The sequence below is a fragment of the Bison bison genome, unplaced genomic scaffold, assembly GCF_000754665.1.
Source record: "Bison bison bison isolate TAMUID 2011002044 unplaced genomic scaffold, Bison_UMD1.0 scf7180017864136, whole genome shotgun sequence".
NCBI lineage: Eukaryota > Metazoa > Chordata > Mammalia > Artiodactyla > Bovidae > Bison > Bison bison.
In genome coordinates, this window is record NW_011494708.1 from 8,541,754 (window position 1) to 8,557,824 (window position 16,071).

Here is a 16,071-nt window from a genome sequence, read left to right on the forward strand (position 1 = left end):
AAGAGTTGACTCATTGGAAAAGACTCTGATGCTTGGAGGGATTGGGGGCAGGAGGAGAAGGGGACGACATAGGATGAAATGGCTGGATGGCCATCACTGACTCGATGGACGTGAGTCTGAGTGAACTCTGGGAGTTGGTGATGGACAAGGAGACCTGATAGGGAGGCATGGTGTGCTGCAATTCATGGGGTCTCAAAGAGTCGGACATGACTGAGCGACTGAACTGAACTGAACTGAACTGAGTAGTAGATCTGGGTGACACTTGCATAACTATACATTTCCCCTTCTTCCAGAAACTTCCAGAATATTCAGAAGATCATCTACTGCTTGTCCGAGGCAATTATTTCTACCTTCTCCATAATCTCTTAATGTGCTCACCTTTCTAACCTTCCTCTATGCTCCAAACAGACAAAAGGCAAAGATCTTTAGTTGAGTGTACATTCTAAGTTGCTTCATCATGGCTATTTGTTACCTTATGGACTGTAGCCGCCCAGACTTTTATGTCCATGGGATTCTCCAGGCAAGAATACTGGAGTGGGTTGCCATGCCCTCCTCCAGGGCAATCTTCCTGATCCAAGGATAGCATCCTCATCTCTTATGTCCCCTGCACTGGCAGATGGGTTCTTTACCACTAACGCCACTTGGGAAGCCCTGATCTTCAGATCATTTATATAGAAAGCCAAGTCTAACTCAGTATGCACTTTTTTGATCTCATAACCTCATTCCTAAACTTCACTGACTATAATAATAATGTTCCAATAAAAGGTTTATGTAGTTATTTGTTCCCAGATCTATTACATAATGCAAGAATAAATCATTTTCTGACAGCTATTTTAAAATAAAGTACTTAATTGAATCATTGGAATAAAAATGATACTTTCATTTGAATTAAATAAAATAAAGTTAATATTAAAATATTAGTTGGAAAATAACAAAATTTATCTGCCTTTTTTGCTGTTGTTCATCTTTTTGTAAAACCTGTGCATGGTCCACCAAATTCCACCAGAATCAAGTATGTCTCTAGAAAAGGAAATCTTCAGATAACAGGAAGTCAAGACATGGAACAGAAAAATAAATCCTTAAAAAAGGAAAAAGGAAAATGTGCCTGTCTGTCTTTTAGGAAATGGAAATATCTTTATGTGTTCAGCCCAAGACAAGGGCCTGGAATAGGAGTGGGTGATTAGGATTCTGGCAAAATGGATAACTGAGTCTATCCAAATCTTTACTGGTACAAAGTTGTCTCTAAAAGCCTTAACAATTCCACTGCTCTCCTGTAATATTGATTCCTCTAAAAGTTCCTGAATTGCATAGGACAGCTTCTGGAAACATTAAATGCCTCCTTAAATCTGGACTTTCCTTTGTATTTCTAATGATGCTACATATTATCTGTCACTTCTTGCTGAGGTCATTGTATAGCAATATCTTCTCACCACCTATTCATCTGCCCTGCCTAGTAAGATGAAGTACATTTCTTTGTAGTGAAAGAACTTGATTTCTTAAATTAGTTATAATTTCCTTCATATTAGGAAATGTATAGTCTTTAAAAAAGTTGAATTATTTTTAAAGTATTTATAAAATTTTTGTCTTCATGACATCTCTTTCTTGTGCTGCTCAGATTTTTTTTTCCTCTTTCTTAGGAGACTGTAACTTTTTCTTATGGCTATGGGTAGCAGTAATTGACCTCTAAATAACTCTGCTGTTACATTTTAAGAAGGAGCAGTATGGTGTTATGAGAAACACTAAAGTGGAGGTCAAAACACTTGCTCTTTGGCTTCAGGTCTCCCATAGTCTGATCCCTACACTACTTCCATCCTCCTTGCTGTTGGGTTGAGGTGATAAGTAAGAGGGAAGAAGTTCAGGGAATTTTTTTATGTTATACATTGTTTGATATTATGATAGCTGAAAACTCTGTACTTTTGAGGGGATAATTAACTTTACGTCTAAGAACAGATTTTAACTTTCCAAAGTTATTATATGTAATGTTTCTAGTAAACAGCATAGCTAGCTGAAAGTGGAAAGCTCTGCAAATGATGCTAAAGCAACAAGACCTAATGAATACCAGTTCGACTTTCAGTCATGTCAGGATTTAATATGATTAAGGGCACGTAAAGGGGGGACCTCTAAGGAACTCACTTATGGAAAATGCTGATAGAGGATACCATATTTTGATATAGAATATTTTGCTTTTTTTAATTAATGTAATCAGTACCATGTAAAAAGAGTCATGGTTAACTATTTTCCATCTTCACTCAGGTCAAAATGAAAGGGAAGAGTGCTAAACTGAAGTGTGCAATAATGTTCTTAGATATAAGAAAACACCTCCTTCAGTGAAAGACTAAGGAGGATTGCTATTTATGGAAGATCTGCCTCTACAATCCCACAAAAAGAGGACATTTTAGGAGTATATCTTTTAAGAAAAGGGAAAAAAGTGTGTTTTAGTAATTCTGTAAGACCCGATATAACTCTTGTCTTTTAAAAATATATATAATATCTACTTGCATAAATAAAATAAGGAAATACAGAAAAAATACTATTCTACTCATGCCTTCCCTTAATAAATTACATCATAATATAAATTGCATTTGTTAATCATTGGCATTTCTTTTGAGGATTTGAGTCATCAAGATTAGAAGTTTTGATTGCTTGTGATGAGTCTCTTATAGCCTTTCTTGATTATTTTCTAAATTTGATGACAAACACTGCAACATGTCTCAGCCAATTAGGCTTGTCAAACTTCCACTGTGGTCCCCAATCAAGTGTTTGACTTTGGAAATGACAGGAGATCCTTATTAAAAGTCATCCTTCTGGGATAAAGATGTGGCAGCCCACATGTGGCTTATGGCACAGGAGATAAGCTACCCTTCCTTAAAAGCAAAAAGAGGAAATCAGTTTTAGCAGTAAATAAACCAGACTATGAAGTAAAGACTGATGGGAATGAACTGAAGAGCATCTAATTTCTAGTTGACTAGAAATTGAGTTAATTTAAATGAATATAATTTTTATGAGCTACAGGGAATTCAACGTACACAAATTAAGTATAACAGGTAGGAAGACGTGTTAGAGTGTTAAGATATTTTTGTGAGCTATCTCTAAGTGCATCTCCAACAAAGGATACACAAGGTGCTATGAATTTCAGACTGGAAACACAAATTAATCCCCAAAAGCAGCGACCTGTGTAAGTCATTGTCCAAGTAAATTGTCATACTTAAGTAAACGCAGAGATGATTAGAGACAATTCTGTATCATCTCTGCAGGGAATGACAAACACATTTATGAAGACCTTTTCCTACTTCAACAGCTAAATTTCTGATTACTGTCTTGTGTCCTTGGTAGGCACTCTCATAGGAGAAAAAGAAAAACTTGAACTCATTAAGGCAGTGAAGAAGAAAAGGAATGTTTAGAGTAAAAAGTAAATCTGATCTCACACTTTGCATTTTTATAAGATTTTTTCCCTATTCAAAGCATTTAGGTCAGCTTCAAATAAAGTATCCCAAGACAGGAAATATTCCAAATAACTCAGTTTGCTCATTTAAACTAACCGGATTACAAAAACCATTCAAAAAATTTGTCAAAATGTTGATTTTTTTTAACTGCATATGAAATTTGTGTTTGAGAGACACAGAGGGAGTTTAGCACATACACAAAAATAGGACTGTGCTTTTTCTTTTGATGATAAAATTAATAGGAACTGTCCACTTAAAATCAAAGAGCAGCATTTGCAACTGCAATAAATAATTATCTTTGCATTTTGCCTTTGGAAAAGAAAAAAGCAATTCTGGATTTCCTGTGAAGAACAATGGCATTTTCTTGCTGAACTCTGAGCCCATAGCATAAAAATCTCAGGTCAGAGTGGTTCAAAAATCATTAAGCTGACAAATATCAATATTTCAGTTAGTCACCCATTACTAAAGTGAAAAAAATGGCATGCAATATTGGACTGACTTGATTTAGGAGTTTCAATGATGTGAAACTTGTAAAATAACCTAATACCAATGATAACCAAATGAGAATATCATTTTATACTACAGGAATTGATGTGTGGAGACAAAAGCAGTAGGTTTAAATATATTGGGAATAAGTTAAATAACCCCCTCTTTTATTTTAAACCAGTCTACCCAGGATGCATATGCAAATGTCACGGATTTCCTTTGTTGTGAATATATTTTCAGAGGTTAAAATTTGTCAGTCTTTTAAGTCCCAAGCCTTGTAATAAAATGATACTGAACAACATACATTGGAGCACAGTCATATTATGTTCTTTTGTTTGGCAGTAAAAGAAACTATCAAATATATTAAATAAAACCCTAGAGGTTGTTTTCTTAGAATCTGTTGAGGTGAAGCAGGTTTTTCTCTCTCTCACTCTCTTTCTCAAACAAAAACAAATCTGTTAAAAAGTATTTGTAATAGTAAGAAAATATATAACAATTCTCCAAAGACAGACATATGCAATGATATAACAGCTTTATAGAAATAGAAGATATTTCCCATGGCATTAGGCAACAATCTTTAATTAGGAATATGTGTCATTTCATCAAAACTTTAGTAGGAGTTTGATTCAATTTACCCAGTACATTGCATTTCACGTAGTATTTCCATTCAGCAAACACACTGACAGGTATATTTCTATGTGAACACTCAAGGGACTATCCTACAGCACATTAACAAGGTCATTAACAAGGTGGGAGGAGAGGTGGGGTGTGGGCTCGGGTTGGGTAAGTGCTGATTCTACTAGTATGCTCACACTTGAACCCACTGGTACTTGGTTTTTTTTTTTACTTTTTAACCACACAAGGTACTGTCAATTTAGGTTCTACTTCTGAGTCACCCTGATGTTTTATAATATATTTTAAATATAAGGTTTTGCATATTTGCATTCTATGAATAATGTATAAACAGGAAGCAAAGCAATTCAATTGGCAAAAGTACATGCTTTCTGGGATAATTTATAAATACAGAAAATTATATTTTTGGATTTAATAAGTTATGACTATGGAAAAATTTACTCCCATACAAATATACTTGCATACTTTATTTCTGTATGAGAATATGCACACGTACCTGTCCTGTAACAAACTCATATACCTGTTGTCTGTTCAACACACGCTTAAATTTGTCCGTTTGTCCTCTACTCTCTTTCTATAATATTTGAAGTTTTTGCAAAACCTTATTTTTAATGAATATGAAATAAAAACAGTTCTTTGGAATAATGAACTGCAGAGTGTTGAAAAAGGGAATGTGGTAAGGGAAATTTATATGTAATATAATATTATACATAACTACCCCTCCCCCCCATCCAGTTTCATATAGGTCGGAAAAGGCTGTTGAGAAATGACCTGATTTAAAGGCTCCTTCTCCTTAAATTTCAGATTCAAGACCTCTTCCAGATGTAGCCCTGACTGGGAAGTGTACCCGTGAGTGTGATGAGTACGGCCATTCCGACTCGTGCTGGATGCCTGTCCGCACTTCTCCAGAGAGGAAGAAGAGCCAGCCCAAACTCTCCACTTTCATGCCTGTTGATGAACGAGGAAGCCAGGAAAAGCTGGCTAATGGTGAGGCCGCCATCATGGGCGACCGCAACAGAAACCTCCTGAACAAAAAGTTGACCTCATCCTATGAGACCTTCAGTGCGGCTAGTTTCAGCAAAAATGAGGATGCCAACACTGAGGATATTCCCCTTACAAAAACGGGGGAATACAAGCCATCTCCTGTCAATACTCTCACTAGAAGAGAAGTTTACCTGTAGGCTATACAGAAGCAACAGCAAAGTTCTTTTCATGTATGAGAAGGAGAATAAGGGGTGAAAACCTTACAAAATGAAACCTTGTAATCAAAAAGAGGGGGCTACCAAAGAGACAAAGCTTTGCCTGCCACTTCTGCCTCCAGATCAGGCCTTTAGTGAGTGACACTGTTCAGCCTGATTGAAATGTACAATGTAGAAACCATCCTTGTTACTTGCATGTCTAACCCCCTCACTGATTCCCCAAACCCTCTTTCTCTCTTCCCCACCCCACTCCAAAAACCAGAAAAACAAGCAAACAAAAAAAGATGGTTGCAAGTTTCTTTCATGGTAACAAGCCTGATTAGCAGAACACACACACTCTCATTATCCCTAAGCTGAAACATGATTTTAGTCACTTTGATTCAGTTTGAATGTCATCCGGTTGATCAGAAAAAGCAGATCAGGTGAAATGTATTTCAGACATATGATCCGAATATGATGAGTAACCATGGAAGGCAATCCTTCAAACATGATAGAGTCCCTCTAATGGTACAGTTCTTATAGAGGAGAACTCCAGAAGAAGCGTTTAGGAGACGATCACAGCTTTAACATTCTAACAAAGCCTGAAAAAATAAACAATACCCAGTCAGAGACAGCAGTCCCAAATTGGCATAGGTTGTTTTTCTCAAGTTGGGAGCATCAACGTCAGTTCCATACATTTACTGAATATTCTTAGTATACATGCTACTTTGATCACATGAATTACACTAGTTATAACTTTTAAAAACTATATATGTTTTTGGAACGGCACCACTATTATCAACTAACAGGAACAATTGTATCATTAAAAGGCCAAAGATCATAAGGCAGATCAGGGAAATTATGGAGTAGATTTGGTCTTGATGTGGAAATCCGTTAAGCAACAGAAGTCACTGAACCCAGGCACACAGAGGAAACCCTCAAAAGCCAGTTTATCTTACATTTTCTCTGTACCCAGAAAGCATGAATTTTCTTTGAAAGTTCAGAAACGGAAAAGCCAATGAGACATATGTTTGATACTATAATAGGCAATTAGTTGAGGTTAAAGTTTAGTTTTGAAAATATTATCAGGGAAGATTCTACTTTTTAATATCATATTTATGGGTAGGTAGGAAGAGAAAGATACATTGGCATAACAGTCTTAGTTAAGTTTCCTATCATCATTTGAGAATCAGGTTGTACTTACTGGTCTCATCCACATTTGAAATAACCAACTGCATTTTTTCACATGTTCAGTGTCCACTTTTGAGTAAAAAAAGTGCATTAATTTTTCATTCTGTGCAATATAGCACTATCTCGAGACTCACAAGTTTGAAACAAGGTGACACCCCTAGTTGACTTTGTCACTAATGTGATTTTGAGCATTGTTTAACATATCTCTTTAACTAATCCAGACTGAACATGAAAGAAATGAGTTCTGGGCAGTGACATGTCTCATGGTATATACATCTCAAAGTTCAAAAATATGCAGTCTTTTTTTTTCCTTCAATGTAATATAAAGAAACAGAATATGCAGATTCTAAGGTCACTTCCTCTCCAGAGAATTTAATACAATGGGAAACTAAGCTGGGGCATTCAGAAAAAGTGACAATCCAGGGACAGGCTAGGGGATAACAGGTGAAGAGAGCAAACATTCCGGTTACTGAATGTTTGTAACCTAGTTAAGGTATAGCCTTGATGGCTCTTTAGCAAACTAGAAACAATGTAGCTCTGGGTAGTTTCATGCTTTGCAGTATTTCTTAGACTACAAAGTAAAGCAACCTGGTATACAGGTTGTTAATTCACTATAGATCATCAAAATGTTTATCTTTGAAAATCACTTCTCTGTTTGGTGGGGTACTCTTTGGGGTCATTTCCTTATGCTCTTTCTTAAATGGAGTTTTCATTTTGATGTTAGTTTATGTATAATAGGATGAAAGAAGATATGTAATTGAAGAAAAAATCATTGGACTAAAATATCAATAACTGAAAATGTTTATGGTTGATTATTATTTACATTATGGAAAGATGCAATTCTAGTACTTTGTTAGGAAACTGCATTAAAGCAGTTCTGCCTTGTATAATCTGTAAGTACCTATTAAGACAAAATACTTCTAAAGATACTTATGAAATGTATACATATTTTTTCTTGCACGTTACAAAGGAAATATTCAATTGCATAACACAGGTGTGCAACAGACTTTTTTTAATGCATTTTTTCCCTTTCATGATACACTTGAAACATTAGATAGCTCATTTCACTCTATCTTAAAACCCTTCTGTTGTCTATAAAGCTAATACGGGTCATATGGGACCTTTGGATTAATTGGATCCACATTCCCCAATGACATTTGCACCACATACAAGATAGCCATGTCATCATCATTTAACTCGTGAGCCTCTTTAGAACTAAAATGGGTGTGAAAGAATAAAATTCAGTGTACTGTAAGTATTCGCAGTAATTCTAGTAGAATTAGCTATCATAACATGTTTATTATTATAATGAGCTGGCATGACACAGAAATCTATTTTGTGTTTGTATGACTTTTATTTTGAATAGGTTAAATCTGGTGCCACTCCATATATAGAGTGCTTTTGAAAAAAATCTATAAAAAGCAACAAAAAAATAATAAATGAGTGAATGCAAAATAAGCAACTGTGCCTTTTATACCTGTTGTTATGGTAAAAAAACGGTTGTTGGGTTTGGACAATGAGGGGAAATGGGCTATTCCCAACTTTTTTGATCCTATATATTTATCCATGCTTATTTTCTGAAAATAATAAATAATATATTAAAAATTTGCCTTCTGACAAACTCAGATAGTGGACCAGTCTTAAATATCATTCATTCATAAAACAAAATTTATATGGGCTGCTTAATTTGGTCTAGAAGGCTAATGCGTTTATTGTAATAGTAATACAGAAAGAGATTATCAGGGATGAAATCAGTCCATTTTGCAAGTAAAATACTGATTTACCATTTATATTCTTTCTTCTTTTGTTGTTATTTTTCTTTTAGCTGCTGTTTCATTTTGGTTGTGCACTATATAAACCATATTTCTTTTCTGTACCCAAGAAGGTCAAGTGAACTTTGCATGCATTATACGTTAGGACACATTTATAAATTGAGTAACTTTATCAATTTATGTGTATTAAAACATCTTTAGCTTCAGTCTAAAATCTGAACCTCTGAGGTTCATTCTGAACCTCCAGATATCATTATGGTTTCTGACTGGCCTGCTGCCTGTGTTTCAGAAAACAAGAGAGGCACTATTTTTATGGGAAGAAAAACTAAGATGGTACTGAAGATGTCTGGCTGAAAGGTTACCCTAGGAAGCTGTCTTATAGGAAAAGAAAACAGAGACACCAGAAGAAACTGCCAAGAATCAAACAGCTATCCTAAAACAGACATGAGAAACACGAAGACCTCAACAGTTTTAGGTATATTGTATCAGCAGTAAATATAAGACGAGTTCTTAAGGGGGAAAAGCAAAATAAAACAGTGAAGATAATCATAAATATTGTAAAGTTGTTAGTTGTGACCTGGCAGAGGTAGATATAACATCTGGAGAAAGGCATCATTTTTTCAGCTACCTAGGGTTTACTTTCAGACAATTTTCCTACATTTTAAAGCACTTGCATTCAGTGTGGTACGATCTGTTTGTAATGTTGATCATTGACTATTGTTCTGCTACTTGGATGTTGATAGTGAAGCAGAGGACAATTTATCATCGTTTCTTATGAATCACTATGCACGCAACTATGCTAAACATGGCGAAATGTATTAAACACTCGTCCAACTATTTATGAAATACTTTACATAATTTAATTTGCTTTTGTACAGTTTTATGTAAATAAATTGCTTGTCTTTTTTGTCTCTGCCAATTAAAATATAACATGGTCAAATGGTTTCACACTTGTAAGTGTGCTTCTCTGTTGACAGGTCCATTCAGTTTTGATTGGAGGAGAAGTGAATGGATGCATATACCAGTTGGATTTTAAATGGTTTGATTTCTGCTAAATTAAGATTAAGTGAGGAAGATAATGCTGCAGTAATTGTTGATCTGGAGGGCACTGGGCATAACTGTTTATTATTTTGCCTTGTAATAAAATAGAACTTGGATTTTTAAGTTTCATCAAAGTAATTCCTGAGACAGTTACCTTGATGTCTTTGAAACCTTATGTCTACAGTGGAAGAATTTCTCATCATTAATGTAAAAATTGACTTTTTTCAGGTGCTATCTAGAGAAATTTCACATTTCAGATAAACTTAATTCTATGTCAAAATATATCTATGGTAAGGAATTTTTTTTTTAATCTACAGTAAAGATGTATACAAAAAAAGACTAAAAAAAAACCCTTTAATCATGTGAGATATAGAGAAACATGAAGCAAACAATAGAATTTTTACCTTACTTATTTTTCTGTAGGTGAATTTTCTTTACTTTTTATATTTTTTCGATCATTTACTATCTTATTTTAAACTGTTGCACTTACTCTCTGTTGTCAGATTATAACTCTAACTATAGTGTTTATCTTCTTCATTAAATTGGTATATATTCAAATAAGCAGCTTTTTCCAGTCTAACTCAAAGACTTAAAAAGGGGAAAAAAATGACTTCCCTGGTGGTCCAGTGGTTAAGAATCTGCCTTACAATGCAGGGGACACAGGTTTGATTCCTGGTCAGGAAACTTAAGATCCCATGTTCCATGGGGAAACTAAGACCATGTGCTAAAACCAAGACAGGATGCAGCTAAATAAGTACATATTTTTTAAAAGAAAAAGAAAATACTTTCTAAATAAACTAATAGATTGAAAGGAATGTTTGCCACATCTCCCAACTCCTAAAACTTACAGACGTGAAAAAAATAAAAATTCTGAAGATGTTTGCCTTCAAGTTTCTCTACCAGTTTTTTCCTCTCTTTTGGTTGAAAATTCCAAGTACTTTATGTGGAATGACACATTCATTCTTAAACCAAAGATATCTTAGTACACTGATTTTGCCTGGCAGCCTTCCTTCTCTAAAGAAGGAATTAAGGATGAACTATGGTTAGCAAGTCTGATGCAGATTGTAATAAGGTGAGCAAATGATAAATGTGTTAATTTGTTTTGTGATCACCTAATGGTGAGACCCAAACATCAGTACATAAATCAATAGAACATAAAACCGCTATTTTTCTTTAAAATTCTTAATTTAGATTTGACAAATATATATTACTCTTTACCCCAAGATTGCATTATTGGGTTAATTTTTTTTTTATCATGAACATGTAAAAATACAGTGATACATTTTAGAAAGAAGATAGACATAAAGCAGGCCAACAAAAGTTGTGTGTATTGCTTCTGACTTAAGTGTGATTATTCCATCACCTCTGATTCCTTAAAGAGTTCCATCTGGTTACTTAGATGCTTGACAGTGCAACAATATGTCATATACATAACACATATTATGGTTTATAAACATTTTAATAAGTTTATTTGCATAATACCTGCGACATAACCCAAATGATCTATTAGAACAGTCATGTATGAAAGATTTTACTTGTATTAAATTATTTTTAGATTAAAAGCAAATTGAACACAAAATTCTGCCAGAGTTAACGTTTTCCCTCCACTAGATTATGTACTAATGAAAACATATTCCATAATTTAGCAAATGACAAAGAAAAGGAACTCTCCCAGTTTACCTGAAAAAATAGGCATTTGGTAAAGTGAGAATGGGGTGAAAAAGTGAAAGTGATAGTCACTCAGTTGTGTTTGACTCTTTGAGACCCATAGACTGTAACTTGTCAGGCTCCTCTGTCCAGGGAATTAGCAGGCAAGAATACTAGAGTGGGCTGCCATTCCCTTCTCAAGAGAATCTTCACAACTGACCCGGGGATCAAATCTGGATATTCTGCATTGTAGGCAGATTCTTTACCATCTGGGATGGGGGCGGGGCACCAATTACTCTGATTGGTAAGTAGTTTTCATCACTTGACATCAGACAACCTACCCTGGCAGTAATATAACTTGTATGGAATTTCTGGCAGCAAACTATAAATCTTGAAAATATCATAGCCTAACTTTTATGCTGAATACCCCTGGCCTAATCTATGAGGCAATGAAGTTTCATTGAAATCAAGTTTTCAATGAAACTTCGATGGATAGTCGTTCTAGGTCTGAGAAATGAATGATCACAACCAATAATCAGCACTGTCAAAATCAATCAGATAATCATAGAATTCCCAAATTTACTTTTGCTTCAATTAGCTGATTTCACAAAGAAATCTGTTCATTGAATTTTTGTTTTATACCTTTCTTTTCTACATTTCACCTTTTTGTGTCCTCATCTCAAAGCCCTTTGTCATAGTCTCAGAAGTTTATTTATTCTGTGGTTTTCCTCTTTCAAAAACAAACCTAGTTTTCCCTGGAGGTGGAGGAACGTTAGGTAACTAACCAAGAACATTTGCAACACAATCAGCTTTATTTTAATGGAAATTTACAGGGTCACTATTTGAGTTCTTAGGAGGCAGAGTGAATAGGGACTGAACTTACATTTGTTTATTTTCTTTCATCTTTATCTCTACTTTAATACTTGTTTATAAACTGTGTGGAAAAAAGTGATTAACCAAGATATATAAATTTCCTAAGCTGCAGGGAGTGAGGAAAGGATATGAATGTAAATGTGAAAAGTTAAAAATTTATGCTCTCCTTTAGCCCTAACTTCATTTTTTCCTGTCTTGCTACTGTTAAATATAAATTTTATTCATTGGTTGAATTTAATGTGTAACAAAGAAATAATTTTGTCTTTTTTACTGACCTCCTGTGGGAAGATGTAGAAGATGCTCAACTGGTCATAAATGTAAAATTTACCCCCAAACATCCTCAGATGATGCTAGACAAGAATTATAGCTCACCTGTGATATTCAGTTTTATTTTTTCTATTGAAAGTTATGATTCAAATAATGTCTTACCCAAAGAGCCATATGATAGATGCATGAGGTTGACAGAGAAATGCAGATATAATCTTGGAAGTTAGAATGGGCTTTGAAAAATAAAAATGCTAATCAAAGTGCTTAATTAAAAAAAAATAATCCATTGAAATGAATGTCTGAATGATCAATCTAAAGAAAAGCAAGATGTTTTATTTTGGCAATTTAATTGAAAGTACATTACAACTTCCCAGACTTAGTAAAATAACTATTAAATTGATAGGACAATGAAGTTTTTTTTAAGTGTGTTTTATGCAGTAGTACATGGAATATTTTTATTAGTTTTATGGCTTGTTATAAAAAATTGACCATGTATTTAAACCATTTTATAATACATTTATGAAAAGGAAGTAATGGCAAAAAATACTAGAAAAATACTAGAAATGAAGTTAGTAGATGACTAAGAAATTTACTTACAGTTTTAAAACCTGCCTTTAAGAGAGAAACACTTACTTGAACGCTTTTCCAGACCCTGCAGTACAGCTGGAATATACTAAAATGATATTTCTTAAACTGAAATTTTTGGCTCCCTGAGTTTTAGAGATGCAGGTATTCCATGAGAATTTTTAAATTTTAAAGTTTTATTAATATGATGATCAAAGTAATCTTTCAGCAGTTTTCAGTGATAATTTTCAGTTGAACCTAAATTTAATGAAATAAAATATTTACTTTGCAAATCAGTATTTAGCCATTGACCAATTATATTCTCTAGAGTCCAAAGGGAATTTTTTCCTCTTTACAGAGGTCCATATTTTAGTTCAGTTGTGAAAAAAAACAAAATCGGAGATTTGGATAAGAAGCAAAATCTTAAACAATATGAATGATTGGACTAGAAGACCAGCATACACAAATTTCTATAAAGGGCAAGATAGCAAATATTTTAGACTTTGCAATTCAAGAATAAAAATCAAGGATATTGTGTGGGTATTTATAGGAGAGGAGAGGAAAAAAGCCTAGATTTTTTTCAGCCATTTAAATGCATAAATACCATTCTTAGGTGAGGAGACATACAAAAGAAGGGGGCTGTATTTGATCAATGAATTACTTTGTTCATCCTGGAAAAGGAAATGGTAACCCTCTTCAGTATTCTTGCCTGGAAAATTCAAGGTGGGCCCATGGGGTTTCAAAGAGTCGCACCAGACTGAATACACACACACACACCCTGATATACTCCAAAATGCTGCAATTGAGGTTAATTGTAGAATTCATTACTAAAATTCCTCTTCTTCGCCTTACTTCAGAATTCCTCTGTTTGACCTGGACTGTGCTAGTATATGGCTTTATCCTGCAAACTCACTAATAATCACTCTCAGGTATTAGACTATGTGATTACCCTGGTTTTCAGGATCATTTCTTCTCATTGACCAGCTACATAAAAGTCTCATCCTTAGATCACAATAGGTAGACTCCTTAAGAGACACAGGTTGATGTGCAAGACATCCTCAGGCATCAGGAAAATATCTCATTAACCTTCTCAATGAGGGGATCATCATTGTCCACTTCAGAAAAAAAAAAAAAACAAAGAGTCCTGGAAGTTATCAGTTTGGTTTAAAGGTGGGAGATTTGCTTTGGATTTCATCAGATCAAAAGCTTTAAACATATTTCCTTTTAAATGCCTTAGACAGGGCTGATTATTTTGTTTGTGCAGTTTATTTGTGTTGAGTAACAAATAATATGAAGTTTTATTTTTTTTTGAAGTTTTATATTTAGAACATGATAGATATAATATAAAAATAAGGAATAATGTAATGAATGTACAGGCATTTTTGGAGTGAGGTGCTTTTTTTAGTTCTTTTTTATGTTTTTCAAATTATATACATGAATATATTTTATATGAACAATATAAACAAGTGAACATTTCAAAGTATCTTAAAGTTATGTCCAGTTGAATGAAAAGAATAATAAGAGAAGCAATTTAATTTTAAAACATTAAATACTTTTCATCTGTTACTACCTCCAAGAAAACTGCTTTTAAAAAAAATCTTAGATTATCATTCTTGTGAGACATTTGACATTAGCTATTTCCTCTCTCGGCAAAGTAAATATGATAAATATGATAAATAACTTCAGCAATTGTTGTTACTGAGATAGTGCAAAGGAAATAATCTTATATAAATCCTAAATATGAACTAATTTACTGCAAAACCTGTAAATTAAACATGAAGTTTACATTTTGAGGAAATGAATGTATAACCGCAAAGAAAAACTCAGTACTACAATGAACCTATTGTCTAAGGTTAGATCAACAAAGAGAGTACAGAGTGCTTCAACTTGTAAACTGTATTATATCAATGTATATTTTCTAATATGACTATCCCTGAAGCTTCAATCTGGGAATTATTGTAGAAAAACTTTTACTGTGCAATTGTCAGCACTAGCTGATTTTGTTAAACCTCCCGAAACGAAGCTATTGAACTAACTACTATAAAAACCTATGCCTGGCCTAGAAACAATAGATATTCTCACTGATTCAAGTAATCTGTGAATGTAACTGAAGAAAATAAAAGATAAATTTCAGTCACAGCAATGAGTAGTGCCAGTCTACAGATGGTTTAAGAAATAAAAACAGCAAATGAGAATGCTAGCGTACTGGGAAATGCTTCAAAGCTATAGGTGTTATTGACAAAGAGAAGGTGAACAGGACAAGCAATATAGCCCTAATCCAAAGAAATTCATCCTTCAGTGAACTGTCTTTTTTGTAATACTTGCGCTTTGCTCCTGCTATGTCAAATACTAGGACGCATAGTGAGATGTTTAGTGTACCGCCTATTGACTTCTCTCCGTAAATTGCTTGGAATACTCCAGGCTCATTTTTTTATTAGATGAAAACAAACAGTATAACCGGTGATTTGATTTTTCTCTGTTTAGGATTTATATGTGTTTCACAGCCAGTGTTTTGTTATCCTCAGGTTTAAAGCCTCTAAGTCATCAGAAAAACACTCCCATTTGACTAGAAATAGAAGTCAGACGATTATAATGACAGTGTCACAGGTGGAAAAATAATCTTCACCCTATTGTAATCAGACCCAACACTGAGAAGAATCATGCATTGCTCTAGTGCTTCAGTGGAGATGAAGGCACCAATTTATACTTTAACTCTTCATGAAGGGTAGAAAGATATGTAAATAGAATTTCAACCTGAATTACAAATAAAAAATAATTTTTCAGGGTAGTGGATTAGAGCTGTTTACCAGAAATTAACTCAGAAATATCATTTGATTTCTTGCTTTCATTCAGTTCAGTTCAGTCGCTCAGTCATGTCTGACTCTTTGCAACCCCATGAATCGCAGCATGCCAGGCCTGCCTGTCCATCACCAACTCCCGGAGTTCACTCAAACTCACGTCCATCCAGTCAGTGAT

General features: G+C 34.2%; 1 protein-coding gene across 1 annotated transcript in view; it reads left to right on the forward strand.

The window, feature by feature from the left end:
- PCDH7 (protocadherin 7) overlaps nt 1-9,647 on the forward strand; it is a 477,252-nt gene extending 467,605 nt beyond the window's left edge. Inside the window, exon 4 of the mRNA XM_010839942.1 lies at nt 5,367-9,647. Within this exon, the coding sequence (XP_010838244.1) occupies nt 5,367-5,743 (377 nt within the window). The 3' untranslated portion in view covers nt 5,744-9,647. The remainder of the gene's footprint in view (nt 1-5,366) is intronic.
- Nucleotides 9,648-16,071: the final 6,424 nt, after the last annotated feature.